Raw genomic sequence first — 17,569 nt, forward strand, 5'->3', positions numbered from 1 at the left:
CTATGTATGTCTGTGTTTTAAGGAATTTAGGGTCAAATAAACCACCAACTTGTAGTACCTCTGGTCCCTCAAGGTGAAGTACTTGGATAGAGTCTGTAGAAACCTCTTTTGCCCAAAGGGTAGAGGAAAGACAGGTGTTTAAAGACCATGAAGAGGCTGTAACAAGTGGATGGTACTTCTGCTTTGTGGTTGTTGGAATGAAATCCTGCGTCCTTGTGGATCCATCCTGACAGCATGACAGGGACACTGCACGTGCATCTCCCATCAGGCTGGCTTAACATACCATGCGGTCCCCGTCCAGGTGGTTTTTCCTCCTATGGCTCTGCTTGTTGTTATTCACACTTAAAACACTGACAATGAGAGCTCAAGACGTTCCCCATCCTGAGATGCTAAGGCCTGAGATGTGCACATTTGTGGCACAAGAAGATGGATGTGCCATGCGACGGCTCCCTGCAGCTCAGACAGAACAGGGCCTGCACGTCATTAAGGGCCCTCTCTCCACAATGATAGAGAACCAGAAGGTGTTTATTCAGAACCTCTGTGCATGTCATGTTCTTAAGACAGTTGGAAAGGAAAGGATCAACACCTCTAAAATATTTTATCATTATCAAAAGTCAAGGAGCATAATTTAGAGTAACCAGGAGAATTAAAGCAACACTTTGAAACTTCAAGAGGCATATTTGTAAAAGGTACTAGAGTAACATAGTATAGGAATTAGTAAGCTACATAGAAATGGAGAAACTGAAGAGGAGCTATTAATACATTTCTAGATTAAGAAATAAGAACAAAGCATAATAGATAACATGGTTGTATATTCAGAATCAAAATTTGTATATTCAGGAAATTAAAGAGACTTCTCCATGAGCTGTTCTCTTATTTTGTAGCTCCAGATGTATAGGTAAGGTCTGTGTCACCCTTTGTAACTGACACATCTGAGATGTTGTCACATTCGGGTTTCATCTGCATGTGTTGGGGGTGTGTTGTCATTAGCCAGATATTCATAGAAGTTATTGCCATTTCCAGACTATCTTAGAATTCGTCAGCATGAATGCTGCTTTTGGTGTGTGCGGTTTGTATCAGCAAGGAAATTCTCATCAGGTTTCTTGCCTCTGATCCTGGTGAGCAGATAGATGTGCCCCCACGTGCTTGATACATAGTTAGCCTGGAGCCTGGCAGCTGTTGTCTGGACCTAGATTCTGGTGTTCTAGGGAATCTGTTCAGAGGGCTGCGTAGCCACTGTTGTGATAAGTTACCCTAATTTATTTACGTATAATCATCCACAGTATCAAAGAATTCTTTTATAATCTCTTTATCCATACTTTTCAGACATTTACAGTCTTAAAATATTAACTACACACCGAGGATGGTGATGTTAGCAAAGCCTGCACACTTGGGGCTGGGGTCTCCCTGCTATACCCTCACCTCCCCTCCTGGCTGGGGCATCCCTGCATCTAGAGCTTCATGATTCAAAGGCAGGTCAGTGAATTTTTCCAGGAAAGGACCAGAGAGTGGATATTAAGCTTTGTGGGCCATGCAGTCCCCGTGGCCGCTGCTGAATTCCGCTGGCTCAAGAGCAGAAGACAGTGCGTGAACCATAGGCATGGCTATGCCCCCACAAAACTTCATTTATAAACACAGCTGACAGACCACCCTGTGAGCCATAGTTTGCCAACTCCTGTTTTAGAGAGTTTTAAGCCACGCTATTGAAAAAGTAAGCAAGAAAAGAAAATTTGCATTAGGTAACACAAGGCCGATGAGACTCTTCCATCAATTACTGCGTGTTTCTCGTGGCTCTTTGGGTGATACAGTACTAAAAGAGAGAGGGATCTCTCACTGGCCGACGTGACTGTGGGAATTTTTAGTTAGGTCCTAGGTCTGGCTTCTAATCCTGCATTGTCTTGCTCAGTTCATAATAAAGCTGAGATCTGCACAGATACTGAAATTGAGTGAATGTCACCATGGATCTTTTTCTGTCCCCTTGTCGAACATCTTTAACCACTGATCCTTTTCCAGCTGAGATGTTTCCATGTCTTTCTCCATTCATTTTTTGCTATGTTTCCTTTTCTGGGGAAGAAAGCTCCTTCTTTCCAAGACTCATCTTTTCATCCTCATTCTGGATTCTGGCTCCTCCCAAATCTGCTGGCTCAGCTCTTTTCTCTTTTGTATCTTAGCTTCCCCCATTGGTGAACCGGAGCTTTGGCTGTGATGATCACTCATTCCCTCCTCTCCCGGCCTGCACCACACCCTGGTTCTCCTTCCTGCTCTGTCCTTTCCTCTCCTCTGGTGGCTCCTCTCCCCACCCTTTCTCTCTGTGTTCTTGCCCATTTCATCCACTCCCACAGTTTTCGAGGCCATCTGCTCTTTCACGACCTTCAGATCTGTACTTCCTTCACCCGTCCACATTTCAGAGTGCCTCTTGACCCTGCACCTCAGCCCTACGCTGTGTCCCCAGGTCGCCTCGTCTGACAAGGTCCTGCACTCCCAGGAGCAGACTCCAGACCTTGCCGTCCTTGGCTCCTCCTTCCACAGACCAGCACAGTCCCTGTTGGGTAGCGTTTGGCTACCCTGTGTCTTGCAGACCTCCTTCCTCTCCGTTACTGCTCCCACGACCCTGCATCCAGACACCTCACCTCCCATCTCAGTGCTGCAGCCCCTTCCAGCCTCATATCTGTCCCGTTCATATTGTCCTTGTTGCCCTGTTGATGCTGTTAGGGCACAGATCTGCTCCGGTTTCTTGTCTCCAAAAACGCTTTGGGATTTTTGCCACTCAAAACTGATTTTGTTTATTTGGATTTTATACTTAGAATCAAAGTAATGATTTTTGACCCACAAGTATCCTAACCCTTCATCCAGTGCCTACTCCACGCTGCAGGAGTACCTCGGAGCCTGCCGCTCACACGTTGGTGCACGCAGCCAACCAAATAGAAAGATGTCTATTCAGTTCTTCTGTTTCTCCCAGTGTTCAAATGCAGTCATCTACACTTAATGCCATGAGTTTCACAGATTCTTTCTTGGAACTCGTGAGAGGAAAGGATTCCCACGCAAGAGGAGAAATGGCAGAGCGGGAGCCTTTGGGCCTGAGAGCGAGGATGGCAGTGTCACTGTCACTGCAGAATGTCACGGTGTAGTGTCGCTTGTGCCCTCAGACTTGGTGAGGAGCGAGTAGCAGCACTCTTGTTCCCCAGGTGAGAAGACCCAGGCTTAGGAAGGTGGATGTGATGCCAAGGGCGCCCAGCTAGTAAGTGGTCAGCAGGAACCAGACTCCTATCTGTCGGGTGTAGGAGCACCTGCTCGTGACACTCCAGTCCCGCTTCCTCCTCAGTGTCTGTGTTCCAGCTTGGCCCTGGTTGTAAAAAACAGAACAAGAGCTCTTTGCAGACAGAAATGCAATTAAACTTTGCACAAACAGTAAAAGTTCCAGCATCCCCATCACAATCCTGCTGGGTCTGTGGTCTGTACAGGCTTGTGATGATTGGAGCCCTTCAGCATGAATTTGAATTTGCAGATATAAAAGTCAAGAAGCTATTGTCTGAAGTTAAAGATTTCTGTTCTGATATTAGAACATCCCGAGATTTGTCTAACAGTAACTATCCCATCTTTATGGATTTTTGTGGCATAAATGTGGGAAGGAGGCTGTTCCAGTTCTGAGAACCTGTGTAATGCTTCTAAAGTCAACCTCTGAGAGCCTTGGCTGAGAGAAATGTTTGAATATAGAACCACTGAGCCCTTTCTAACTATCTCCAGGTTTAGTCTGCAAATTTGAAAAGCAGCTGTGAATCGCCATTAGCAGTATCACACACACTCTCACAGGTAACCAGAGTATACTGTTCTGTCCCTGAGTGATTATTAAAGGATTAAGGAGATAAATCCTCACTTACATTGTCATGCGTCAATATGACACATGGGTGAGACACCAGTAAGCTCTCCTGTTGGGGGCTTCTGTCAGAGCCAGGGAGGTTGGACATTGCTGGGGAAACCAAGGAGGAAGTCCTGCTCTTCTCATGAGCTGTGCTTGGAAGATGGGTCGGTGCAGTGGGCAGCTGAGCATCGTCTCCAGCAGCCAAGTTGGATGCTCTGCCGTGAGGCCAGCTCCTTCCCTCAGCATCGTTGCAGATGCCTTTCACCACCTGTCACCTCCATATTTTCATTGAGGAACCTGGTTTTCTGCTGCCATGTGGAGGGCACAGCCGTGTCATCTTAGGGAGCCAGGGCAGCTGGGTGGACGGGTGGTCTGAGGGCCTGTATCGCTTTCTGCTCAGTGACTGTGGAGGTTGGATGGACCGTAGGAGACACGGGAGGGGCCTTGTTGATAGATGGAAGGCTGGGTCCCTCTGAACTCGTCTCTCCTTATCTATCATCAGTTAGTGGACCACGAGCACGTTGCTTTCTACATGTGAAAACCAGATTTCCTCTTTTTCTTCTCTTAATTTAGAAGTTATTTGGGGACTGAAAAATAACAGGCTGGGAGGTAGGATCTCTGACCACTGATCCCTGAGGTTCCCAGTCATATAGTTAGAATTAAAGAAAGCTGCTTTTCAGCGGTGTGAGAACCAGAAGCATGTTATCTCTAGTCGTCAAGTGCTCCAGTGTATTCATTCTTATGTTCATTCATTCTTTGAACTTTCACTCCAACATTTGCTGAGTGCAAACGACATTGAGCTGGGTGTTGTACAACTTCAGCATCTGAGTAGGACACAGGAGCTGGACTGAGCTGGATGCCTGCAAGAGCAGGAGATGAGAAACGAGTTAGTTCAAGGAAGCAGGGAATTTCCAACGCAGAGCTGAGCAGGAAGACCAGCTAGTAACCTGAAACGGTCATGGCCAAAACAGCTGTCCAAAACGGGTGGATAGTTGGCAAGAGTAACAGACTAAAATCCAGAGTGGGAGGGGGATGCAGTGAGATGGGACCCCTGGTGCTGATGGCTCCAAAACAGCAGATACTATCATGGAAGACGGGTGAATTACACTTCCCTCCCACCTGCCCCTTGTGCCTTGATTCCAGATTCTTAAGGAACCCATGCCGGCTGCTGCGAGCAAAAGCCATAGAGGGGTGAATGAGACAGGACCCACCTGTCAGGGAGCAGATGCAAAGGTGTCACAGTAGCTCTGGGGCAGTCACAGTGGAGGTGACACCTGATAGGTGGCTGGAAGGTTGGCCGCCATTTTTCTGTTGATTTTTAAAGTATTGGGAAATTGATCTAAGGAACAGTGGGTCATCTGGCTCAGAAGATACGAACCCGCTCTGATGAGAGTTCTTAATCTTTGAAATGCTCCTGTTGCATATGGACCTGATTGGCATCATGCCTGGGGCTGATAAGCACTTTAGACCTTTGACCCTGCACCTGCAACCAGACCCTACTTTTTCTGACCCGTCAGCAAGTGTTTCTTGAGCATCTGTTACATACAAAGGTCTTTTCAATACTCACAAAAGATAGGTAACAGAGTTAAATACTTGGAGTCCTGATGTTTATTAAAATAAAATAGGGCACCATGTATCACTGCAATGGAAGAATGTTCTCTGGCTTCCTAAACAGAAGCCCGCTGCTGGGCTTATAATCCTACAGTGACAGCATATGTGGAGAGTTTGAAAGGGAGGGGGAGAGGAGCTAACATAAATTTGGAAAGCACTTTGAAGTCATGCAGCTGTCACTGTTCCTATTTTTTAATCACCAGATGTATTGGAATCGTTATTTTTCCCAACTTCAAAGTGGAAGTGAGTACGTCTGCTGCCCAACACAAAGACTCAGTGGCTGCCACCAATGATGCAGCTACAGCATAACGTAAACACAAGTAAACCTGAGTAAAATGGAACGCAGTGAACTTACATTTTAGCTGCTTTTGTCTTATGTGGAAATGTTGCTCGTCATACATTGGCATCTATTATATTTTTGTTTGAAATATGGGGTCCCAGGGAGTTAACTGCTCAGCCATGGAGAATTAGATCATTTTGAAACATGAAATAAAGTCTATTTGGCAAGAGCACAGGTAGAGGAGATGAGAAGAATGAATGCAGTGTTTGAAATATTAAAGAGGTCATTTGAATGGTCCTCTTCTCTCCCTCTTGCTCTTCCCCTCAGGGATCTGATAAAGCATCCCTGCCGCACCCTCCTCCCTCTCACAGGTACTCTTTTTCTGGGCTAAGATCTAAGAAATTGCCCTTAAGGGTATGTGTCAGTTGGCTCAGGCGGCCATAACAAAGCACCTTAAACATGGCTTAAACAAGAGACATTCAGTGGCTCACAATCCTGGAGGCTGTAAGTCTGCGCTCACGGTGTTGGCACTTTCTCCTGATGCCTCTCTTCCCTGCGGGTAGACAGCCATCTTCTCTGGGCATCTCTGTCCTCATCTCTTCTTATAAGGCACCAGTCAGATTGAATTAGGGCCCATCCTAGTGGCTTTGTTTTTCCTTGATCATCTCTTTAAAGACCTCCATCTCCAAACACAGTCACCTTCTGAGGTCCTGGAGATTAGGACTCCGACATGTGAATTTTGAGGAGACATAGTTCAGTCCATAACAGGCTGGACACTCCTGGAACAGGGAGATGAGAAATGGGGAGCTGGACTCTCTGCTGATGGCCTGTGTTTAGGGGCTGATGCCGATTGTTATCTTCACAGAGATCTCCAGGCTCAGACCCTGGAAGAGTAGTTGTTGGTGCAGAGAGCTGCCCATGTGTTCCTCTCCTGGCATGTCTTTCTGTGTGCCTGGTGACGCCAGTGCTTGTATCTGTTTATCTACGTTAATCCCCACTGTAACTCAGAGGTAGGCATTGTCATTGTCACCCCCTTTTACAGGATGGGGAACCGAGGCATAGGAAGGTCAGTAACCGGTCCCAGGTGATCAGCTCTGAGACGCGGACCTGAGGACCAGTTGGGCAACTGCTGGCGGCCCAGCCCTCAGGCCCCGTGCACATTTCCACACACTTACTGGTCAGTGTGCCTAGGACTGAGGGTCTCCCGAGTCCAAGCACCGGCATTGGTCACGCTGGTTGCTATGTTTGAAGCTTGCTTAGGAATTCAGATTAATATTCCTTGGCCTCAAGTCTCACTCAGTGTAATGTCCCTTAACATACACAGGCTCACTGACACAGAAGTCAGTCTTCACTTCTGGCGGATTGGGTACTTGCCAATCTGCCTACTTGTTAAAATTACCTGCACCCTCAAATGAGTACCCGTGGGCTTCTCGAGGTCTAGACATTTGCAGAACGGCTAAAATTTGAGTCCCCGATGTGTATGTTCCCAGCGGAGTCGACAGGCCACGCCCCGGCTTCTAGTTTAGCGCAGTCTGTAAACAGCGTCCTTTATGTGATCTCTTCGGTGCTCTGTTTTTCCTCATTCTTGTGCTTTATGTTAGTGATTTCACAGTTTAAACTGGCCCTCACGTGTAGTGCCAAGGTGGGCAGTGTACAGCGGAGAAAGGCCTTCCAGTACCTGCTCCCCTTTTAACAGCATAAAATGTTGTGCTTCTGTCACGTGGAACTATAGAATCTCGACAAGTTTTTATCTAGTATGATTAACAAATCAAAATTAATAGTATAATACTCATTATTAGAACTTAGTACGTATAAAATGACATGGACATTCTCACTTGACATGCTCTCCTTAATGTCTTATGTAATAAATACAAAATCATGCTTTCCCCATTTAAGTACTTAACTTTATCATCAAATAATGTTATGGGGAAGGCCTGCTGTACGTTTCATTGTGCAGAACACGGCACACCATTCACATTAGATGTAAACAGGTATTTTTTGAATGACTGGACTGTTCAGTATTATTCATGCTAAAACAAATAATAAAATAGCTACTATTTCCTAAATGTTCACCTTCTATCAAGAAATGTTCTAAGTACTTTACATATGTTAACTCATTGCATCTACCCAACAAGGAGGTAGTTGCCATTATTCCCATTTGATGGATGAAGAAACCAAGGTATAGAGATCAGGATGCTTCCAAGGTCTCAAGAATTTGCAGAACTGGGATTCAAACCCCAGGCTCTCTGTATGTAAAGCTTGAGCTCTTAACTGCCTCTACTATGACTGACAAGAAAATTACTCCTTTATGAACACATAACTTACAGTGTCTTTTTCCTTAGGCCAGTTGAAGACATTATTTTAATTAAAGTGCAACAGTGATTCGTTGATGTGGCACCTGTAGTGATGTTATTATTGTAAAGATCATCTTTATGCTGAGATTTTTGTAGTAGTTTTTGATTGAGAATCTTTTTCTCTTCTTAGGATGTGGCATTTTTGAAACCTTATTGCTTACGTAGGCTTCAGAATAACTGTATCATGATAACCAGAAAACTTACAATTTGCTTCTTTACAGAAAATCACTCTGCACCTCCCGACGTAACCACTTACACCTCAGAACACTCAATACAAGTAGAAAGGCCGCAGGGCTCTACGACGTCAAGAACAGCCCCAAAGTATGGCAATGCCGAGCTCATGGAGACTGGCGACGGTATGTCTTCCAGCAAGTTTTTCCTCCTTTGTAAATTCTAAGTTCTGCTGACGTGCTTTCTGTGCCCTGACTGGATGTGTTTCTTCTAGTGACACAGTCGGCCCATTGACTCATCAGGTTCTTTATGAGCCTCCCGAGAAGGTGGCATAGTTACAGGAAGTGCAGGCTATCTCCAAGGGGGCCAAGGGTTATTCCTTGTAGGAAAAATGTCAACGTTGTGGGAATTTTGTCATGAGAATAAAAAGATTTGATAAAATTCTGATGTTTTTGCTAATGAATAATGTTGATTCCACAATTAGAAAATTAGTGCAGGTGTTAAGACTGTGAATGGTTACTTGGAAGGGCAAGATGGAGCTAAACACAACCAAAATAATGCACAGAGATGGGCAGAATGGTGCTTTAGACTTTGGAAGAAAGATGGTCCTTTTTCCTCCATGTTGGAAAAAGTATTGGTGATTTGATAAATACAGCCATTCGGGTTCTCTCTTATTCCTTGAATCTTTCATCTTGGTATGCTCTGACATATTCCTGTTACCCATCCTAAAGTGACAGGCTCGAACATGAATTTCATGCTTTATTCTGCTTTCCTTGACCTTCCAGAGTCATGAAAGTTAGACTGGACCCCGATGATGATATAAAGTGTTATTTTCTTGGAAGATGGCCAAAATAGCCTCTGTGTGCCATCCATCCCACTATGCTTGTGTCCGTGACACTGTGACTCGGGGGTGATGAGGAGGCCTGGACCCAGCCTCTAACAGGCAGATGCCTCTTCACTGTGGTCAGAGCCCAACGTCGCTGGGTTCTGAGTTCTCTGTTAGTATATTTGAAGTCACTCCAGTTTCCAGTATGATTGGTTTCCCTGGAATGCTTCTCAGTATCAAGCTTTGCTTTAGTCCTCTACTAAGTTCATTGTTTATTGAATTGGTCATTACTGTTATTCTTTTCATCACCATTTTAGTAACTTTGTTGTCTTTGAAGTTCATCATCTTCACCTGCTCCCCCAGGTAAATTCATCTATTGTCCAGTTCAGTGCTGTGATGGTGTCTCGTACCAGAACCACATGGGGCACTTGTTGGAAAACAGATTCTGGGCCACACCCCAGACCTAACACATCAGAAGCTCTGGGCTGGGTCCTAGGATGATTTGTGTGTGTTCTAAATTAAGCTGGAGCACCAGTGGCCTTGTGAAATGATCTCTGATTCATCCAAACCAGATTAACTGGGACTCTTTAATGGGGAAATTTTGTGTTTAGATATTGAGAATTCTGGGTTGTATATTTTTATGTATTTTCAAGATTGTAAAATATTTAATGTCTCAATTCTGAAAGTGCCCATAGAGTATTTTGAGACTATCTGTTAAAATGGTTTTTATTGGATAGAAAAATTTCCTTGAATTCTGTCATACTCGTTCCAAAAGCTGAGTTCTGTTCTTGTGACACTGTGCCGTGGAGGAAGGGCTTTGCCTCGGTCAGTATGGGAAAGACCCTCTCTGGTCGTGGTTCTTCTGTCTGAGAACCGTGAAGGTTCCAGGCCTTCGTATTTACCAGGTTCAGGTTTCCAAGTACTGTTCAGCAGGAATGAAATCTGCCTGCAGAGAGTACATGTGATCCAGTTACGGATTCAGTCTCTTGGTGCTCCATTTTTTTCATTTATTTGGGTTATGTAAAATTTTTTAAATTTCATGCCTTTTTCATTGATCATTTCACTTATTCAGTTTTGAAAACGATGTCACATTTATTGTCGTGAGAAATGTATTATAAGGTTGGGTCTGTTTTTCTCAGTACACATGGATAAATATATGTAAGTTCTGTATTATATCAGAAACTGAATTTAGAGACTTTTAATTGCTGTGCTTCTAGAATGCATTGCCTAAATGTTCACTCAGGAGAGTGGGTCTGAAAGACATATAGGAGGGACCTGGCCATTACCTGCAAGAGGACAAGGCCTGCCAGCAGCGCTTGTAGAACCTGAGTCCCCTTACTTTCAGGGGCGGCAGCTGGAGGCTGAGCACAGGTGGTCTCAGGGGAGATTGGGACTTGGGGAGGGTCTCACTGCTTAATCAGCTCTCTGACCCCCAAGGACACAGGGGACCCTGAGACGGTATTAATTAGGAGATGACAGACCCTGTTTTAGGAATAGAGGCGGGACCGAGCCCAGTCTATTGTCTGGAGTTTTTCCCAAGGTCACCAGAGCAGGACAGTTCACAGTGTAAAAGGGAATCATTTCTGCTACATCTTTATGCTCTCTCGAGGCTTCCTAGTAAGGTCACATGCTAAGACCGTCCGCCTTGGAATGTTCTCGTTGAGCAGCAGTCATCTTTGGTGACACTGAGGGGCTCCCAGCCCTGAGATGGGGCAGGGTGTGCTGTCATGGCTGTTTTTACTGTAGCTGCTTGTTTACGCTGTTCCATGCTCACAGTCAGTCCACCTGCCCCATGGTTCTGTTTTTCAGGAGTGCCTGTAAGTAGCCGGGTATCAGCAAAAATCCAGCAGCTTGTCAACACCCTCAAACGACCCAAACGACCACCATTGCGGGAATTCTTCGTCGATGACTTTGAAGAACTGCTGGAAGGTGAAAGAGCCCGTTCCTACCCGCTCGTCCAGTGTTTCTGTGACCCTATAGAGTATAGTGTTTTTCTACCAAGGCTGTTAGACTTTTTAAGAACAGTAATCTTGGTGTTCCTGGGAAGACAGGGATCCTGCCTAGAAACTGTAGGTACTATTCTCCAAGGTCCCTTTAAAGATACGCCAGGCCCAGCACAGTTGGGTTGATACCATTTGTGTGTCACTCTCAGCAGAATGCGATTTTGTCCCGTGAGCCAGGCCTCTTTCTGAGGACTCCTTGAGGCTACAGGAATGCTGGTGTTGATAAATCATAGGCAACCTGAGCTTGCAGCAGCGCGTTCTCTCTGAATAGGCTTTAGAGGAACGCAGAATGAGCCGTGGCAGATCTCACCTTCCTGCCTCTCGTGACAGCTTCAGGAGCTGGTGTTCTTAACCCCTGAACAGTCCTGAGCCTTTTAACACGAACAACTTAAAATTGAAACAAAGTACTGCTTGTTGTGTCAAACCCAAACTGCTTATTTTCTTGCTCTTTATACCACAAGTAAGACATAGCTGATTTTCTAGCCAGCAGGTGGAAATTGTGAATCATCAACTATAAGAGAAACCTTTCCCAGAAGTGAGAATAATCTCTCAGATTCTTACCTATCTAAAGAGTTGGGCAAATTGTTTTTATTATGGGGCGTTTATTTTTGTTATACGTAAGAAAATATGTGCTGTGCTAGTTATTCATAGTAGCTGTAGCAAATTCAAATTTACATCTCAGTATTTAAGGGAAAAATATAATTCAGCAAGATTTGAGCTCTTTGGAGTCTATAATTACTAGTGTATGTCGATAACCGATGTTTTAAACATGGCAGTCCTAGACTCTAGGCATGTTAAAATGCATAGTTTTACTTGTCAGTTTATAAATGCATTCAGGTCTCCCTAAGTTCCACACCCTGACTTTGCCTTGGAAATTGTAAGAATTAAGTGCTTTTGTTACATCCATGAGGCTCATGTGTCGGTCATAGCTCTAATTCTAGAAAAACACCTGTGCATGTTTCCTGTCCTCTAATACATGTCTAACTCCAGTGTAAATCTTCTAGCTTCCTTAAAAGGAATAAAAAAGTGATTGTGCTAACATGGATGTGTTTTTCTTGAAAACCTTTTGTGTTCAAATGTATTTAGTTCAACAACCAGATCCAAACCAGCCAAAGCCAGAGGGAGCCCAAATGTTGGCGATGCGTGGGGAACAGCTGGGTGTGGTTACAAATTGGCCCCCATCTTTAGAAGCAGCGTTACAGCGATGGGGGACCATCTCACCAAAGGCCCCATGCTTGACCACGATGGACACGAATGGGAAACCTCTGTACATCCTCACTTACGGTAATCCTGTGAGACTTATCCACCTTTTGTTTGTTTGTGCCTGCACACAACTGTCACTTTCAGGGTGGCCGATTCATATTTGTGTTGCCTTATGTTTCTAATACAGAAATAAATGGAACCTGAAAGGAATATTATAGGAAAATTATTTGGTTTGAATATGAAAAGTTACTATTTGTTAAATGTTTTTGAGTAAAAACCAGAAAGTGATATAAAAAATTAGTGATTATAACTCTAATAAGATGTTAGATTTTACCTCTTGGAATGTATATTAATTAAATTAATGCTTTCAAGAAGGATTGGTAGTCAAAGAATGTATATCAGAGCTCTTTGACATGCGTCACTCACTTAGAAGAAACAGAATCTGTTTCCAAAGTGCTTTTTCAGAAAGCAAGAGAAAACAAACTTTTCTTTAATTCTTTATTCAGTACCATTAATGCAGTCCATAAACTTGGAAATAGTTAACTGTACCAGAGAGATTCCTTTCTCTTTGCGCCACGGATAAGAGGCGGAGAAAGCAAATTTTCAGGTCATTTTCACACTCTCTGTTACAGTTTTGCAAAGAAACAAGCTTCGTAACAAAAACACCAAAATGGCTTATATTATGTCTGCATGTGTGAGGTTAGATTACCTTTTTTTAACTTTCAGTTTTGTTTTTATGATGATAATGCTCTTCTAATTGCAGGTAGGAGAGAAAGTGTTTTCTCCATTAGCAATGGAGGTCAAGAGCCAGGTGTTAAGTATTATAGCCCAGCCTTTTAGTGGGTGTGGGGCCCGTGAGGCACCCACTGTGCCTCAGTCATTATCCTGTGCATCTCATGGAAGGAAATGGGATTTAGGAGCATATGTTTTCACAGTCTCATTTTTTTTTTTCTGGTTTTGTTGGGAAATTCTGAGTGGAGTGGAGAGAGGGTATTTCACCCATCATGAGGCATAAGATTCATTTTTTTAAAAGTTATACTCTTGGAAATAGATTTTAGTCAGTCAAAAAGACAGAGGACTTTCCTGTCTGACCTTCATCTCTTGCCAGATTCAGCCATGGAGCTGATTGTGTACTGTTTTCCAAGCATCATTTATTGAAAGACTGTCCTTTCCCCTTTCTTGGCTCCTTTGTCATAAATTAGTTGACATACATGCGTGGGTTTATTTTTGGGCTATTCTGTTTCATTGATCTATGTGTCTGTTTTTGTGCCAGTATCATACAGTTTTTCATTACTGGTAGTTTTGTAATGTCAAGGAGTATGATGTTTCTAGCTTTGTTTTTCTTTCTCAAGATGGCTTTGGCTATTTGGGGTCCTTCATGTTTTCATACAAATTTTAGAATTGTTTGTTCTATTTCTGTGAAAAATGCCACTGGAATTTTGATAAGGATTGCGTTGAATCTATAGATTGCTTTGAGTAGTACAGACATTTTAACAATATTAATTCTTCTGATCCACGAGCAGAGAATATCTTTCTATTTATTTGTGTCATCTTTAATTTCTTTCATTAAAGTCATACTTTTTAACGTACAGGTCTTTTACCTCCTTGATTAAATTCATTCCTAGGTATTTTATTCCTTTTGATGCAGTTGTAAATGGGATTATTTTCTTGATTTCTCTTTCTGATAGATTTTTATTAGTGTATAGACAGAACAGTTTTCTGTGTATTGATTTTGTATCTGCTACTTTACTGAATTCATTTATTACTCTGTTTTTCTGTATAGTCTTTAAGTTTGTCTATATATAATGTCATGTTATCTGCAAGTAGTGAGTTTTTCTTCTTCCTTTCCAGTTTGGATGCTTTTTATTTCTTTTTCTTGCCTTATTATTCTAACTAGCACTTACAATGCTATGTTGAATAAGCATGGCAAAAGTGTCTTGTTCCTGAATCTTAGAGGAAAAGCTTCCAGCTTTTTACTGTTGAGTATGCTGTTAGCTCTGAGCTTGTAAACATATGACTTTTATTTTGTTTGTAAACATATGACTTTTATTTTGTTGAGAATTTTGATCAAAAATGGATGTTGAATTTTGTCAAATGTTTTTTCTGCATCTGCTGAGATGATCATATGATTTTTATCCTTCATTATGTTATTAATGTGCTGTGTCACATTCATTGATTTGCGGATGTTGAACCATCCTTGCATCTCTGGAATAAATCCCACTTGATCATGGTGTATGAGCATTTTAACATATTATTAAATTTGGTTTGCTAATGTTTTGTTGAAGATTTGTGCGTCTGTGTTCTTCAGGCCTGTAATTTTCTTTTCTCATGGGGTCCTTGTCTTGTTTTGATATCAGGGTAATGCAGGCCTTGTAAAATGAGTTTGGAAGTGTTTTCTCAACTTGTGTTTTTTGGAAGAACCTGAGAAAGATTGGTATTAATTCTTCTTTGAATGTTAGGTAGAATACACCAGTGAAGCTATTTAGTCCTGGACTTTTGTTTGTGGAGAGGGTTTTGGTTACTGATTCAATCTCCTTACTAGTAAACGGTCTGTTTAGATTTTCTGTTTTTTCATCGTTCAGTCTTGGAAGGTTGTATGTTTCTAGGAATTTATTTCTTTGAGGTTGTTCAGTTTGTTGGTATGTAATTGTTCATAGTAATCTCTTACGATCATTTGTATTTCTTTAATACCAATTGTAATGTCTCTCATTCCTCATTTATGCGTCCTCTTTTTTCCCTGGGTGAGTCTAGCCAAAGGTTCGTTAATTTTGTTTATCTTTTTAAAGAACCAGCTCTTGATTTCATGGATCTTTTCTATTGTCTTTTTAATCTCTATTTCATTTATTTCTGCTCTGATCTTTGTCACGTTCTTCCTTCTAACTTTGGGCCTCATTTGTTCTTCTCTTTCTAGTTACTTGAGATGTAAAGTTAGGTTGAGATTTTTCTTGTTTCTTGAGATAGACGTTTATCTGTGAACTTCCCTCTTAGAATTGCTTTTGCTGTATCCCGTAAGTTTTAGTATGTTATATTTTCATTTTCATTTGTCTCAAGGTGTTTTTTACTTTCTCTTTTGATTTCTTTGTTTCGTTGGTTTTTGGATAGCATGTTTTTTAATCTCCACATACATGTAAATTTATCAGTTCTCATAATCGATTTCTAGTTAGATAACATTGTGGTCAGAAAAGATGCTCAATATGATTTCAGTCTTCTTAAATTTAAGACTCGTTTTGTGGCCTAAGATATGATCTATCCTGGAGAATGTTCCATGTGAGCTTGAGAAGAATGTTTATTCTGCTGCTTTTCGATAGAGTGTTCTTTATATATCTATTAAATCTATCTGGTGTAATGTGTAATTTAAGGCTGATGTTTCCTTATTGATTTTCTGTCTGGCTGGTCTGTTCATTGATGTAAATGCGGTATTAAAATCCCCTACTCTTATTATATTGCTGTTGTTTCCCTCTTTATGTCTGTTAATGTTTGCTTTATATATTTAGGTGCTTCTATATTGGGTGCGTAAATATATCCAAATGTTATATTTGCTTGTTGGATTTACCCTTTATCATTACATAATGTCCTTTGTCTCGTTACATTCTTGGTTTTAAAGTTGATTTTATCTGTTATAAGTATAGCTACCCCAGCTTTCTTTTAGTTTCCATTTACATGGAATATCTTTTTCTATCTGTTCACTTTCATTTTGTGTGTGTCTTTGTACTTGAAGTGGGTCTGTTGTAGAAGTATGTAGATGAGTCTTGTGTTGTTGGGTTTTTTTAAATTCATTCACCCGCTGTGTCTTTGGATTGGAGAATTTAGTCTGTTTACATTTCAAGTAGTTATTGATAGGTATGACCTTATTGCCATTTTTTAAATTTCTTTCTGGCTCTTTTGTAGTTCCTCTGTTCCTTTAGTCTTCTCTTACTCTCTTCCTTTGTGGTTTGATGACTTTCTTTAGTGGTGTGCTTAGATTCCTTTCACATTATTTTTTGTGTATCTACTATAGGTTTTTGCTTGATGGTTACCATGAGGCTTACATATAACACATTTATAATAGTCTGTTTTAAGTTGATTAAAAACTTAAGTTTGAGTACATTCTCAAGCCCTGCATTTTTAGTCTTCCCCTGTTTTATGTTTTTGATGTCACATTTTACATCTTTTTATCTTGTGTATTCCTGAACTAACTGTTGTAGTTATTTTTACTACTTTTGTCTTTCAACCTAATACTAGGTTTATAAGTGATTAATCTACTACCTTTACTAAATATTTACCTTTACCAGTGAGACACATATTTTCTTGTTACAAATTAGTGCCCTTTCTTTTCAGCTTAAATAAGTTCCTTTAACACTTTTTTTGTAAGGCTGCTTTCGTGGTGATGAACTCCTTTAGCTTTTTGCTTGTCTGGAGAACTTTATCTGTCCTTCAATTCTTCTCTTTTTTTTTTTTTTTTTTTTGTGGTATGCGGGCCTCTCACTGTTGTGGCCTCTCCCGTTGCGGAGCACAGGCTCTGGACGCGCAGGCTCAGGGGCCATGGCTCACAGGCCCAGCCGCTCCGCGGCATGTGGGATCTTCCCGGACCGGGGCATGAACCCCGTGTCCCCTGCATCGGCAGGCGGACTCTCAACCACTGCGCCACCAGGGAAACCCTGTCCTTCAATTCTGAATGATAATTTTGGCCAGGAGAGTATTCTTGGTTGGAATTTTTTTTTCTTTCTCCTTTCTAAATCAGTCAAGAACTGTTTTATCTTCTTTAATTTAAATCATCAATTTACTCTTCATTTTTTTCTATTTGAAAGTATTTCTAGAACTTGCCAAAAGTTTGTTGTTTCCTTTTTCAAACTCTCTGTTGTAAATTGGCTTTTGTATGAATTTATGATGATCTCGACTTTAATATTCCAAACTGAGAATGAAGTTGAAACTTTAACAAAATATAATGGTGCTAATTGTTTGATTGTAATTGATTTGTTTGTTTACAATCGTTGATTTTTTTCTCTTACAACAGGTTGATTGTAATTTAACTATAATAATTTCCTAACATTGTTCACATTAAATAAATCTGAAGGCACAAAATATTTGTGATTTCTTTAGGAAAAAAATAACTCCTTGCATTATTTCTAATGGCTAGTGACTATCTGGGGCAAAAATATAATCATCAAATAATTGTAAAGTAGCCAGTCTTGAGGAGGTGGAGTTAAGGAAGGTGGAAGAGGGGCATGAATAAAACATCACACCTAGTAGCTACTCTCAATGATCAAGAAGTAGGCTAAAATG

The 17,569-nt window shown here is 41.7% G+C and overlaps 1 protein-coding gene across 5 annotated transcripts in view; it reads left to right on the top strand.

Moving 5' to 3' along the window:
• The window catches only part of DIP2C (disco interacting protein 2 homolog C), a 362,893-nt gene that overhangs the window by 227,953 nt on the left and 117,371 nt on the right, over positions 1–17,569 (top strand). For all 5 annotated transcript variants that reach the window (XM_033403063.2, XM_049705659.1, XM_033403064.2 and 2 more), the window contains 3 exons: positions 8,326–8,460; positions 10,911–11,030; positions 12,191–12,388. In XM_033403063.2, the coding sequence (XP_033258954.1) occupies positions 8,326–8,460; positions 10,911–11,030; positions 12,191–12,388 (453 nt within the window). The remainder of the gene's footprint in view (positions 1–8,325; positions 8,461–10,910; positions 11,031–12,190; positions 12,389–17,569) is intronic.

The sequence above is a fragment of the Orcinus orca genome, chromosome 2 (genome assembly GCF_937001465.1).
Source record: "Orcinus orca chromosome 2, mOrcOrc1.1, whole genome shotgun sequence".
Classification (NCBI taxonomy): Eukaryota; Metazoa; Chordata; class Mammalia; order Artiodactyla; family Delphinidae; genus Orcinus; species Orcinus orca.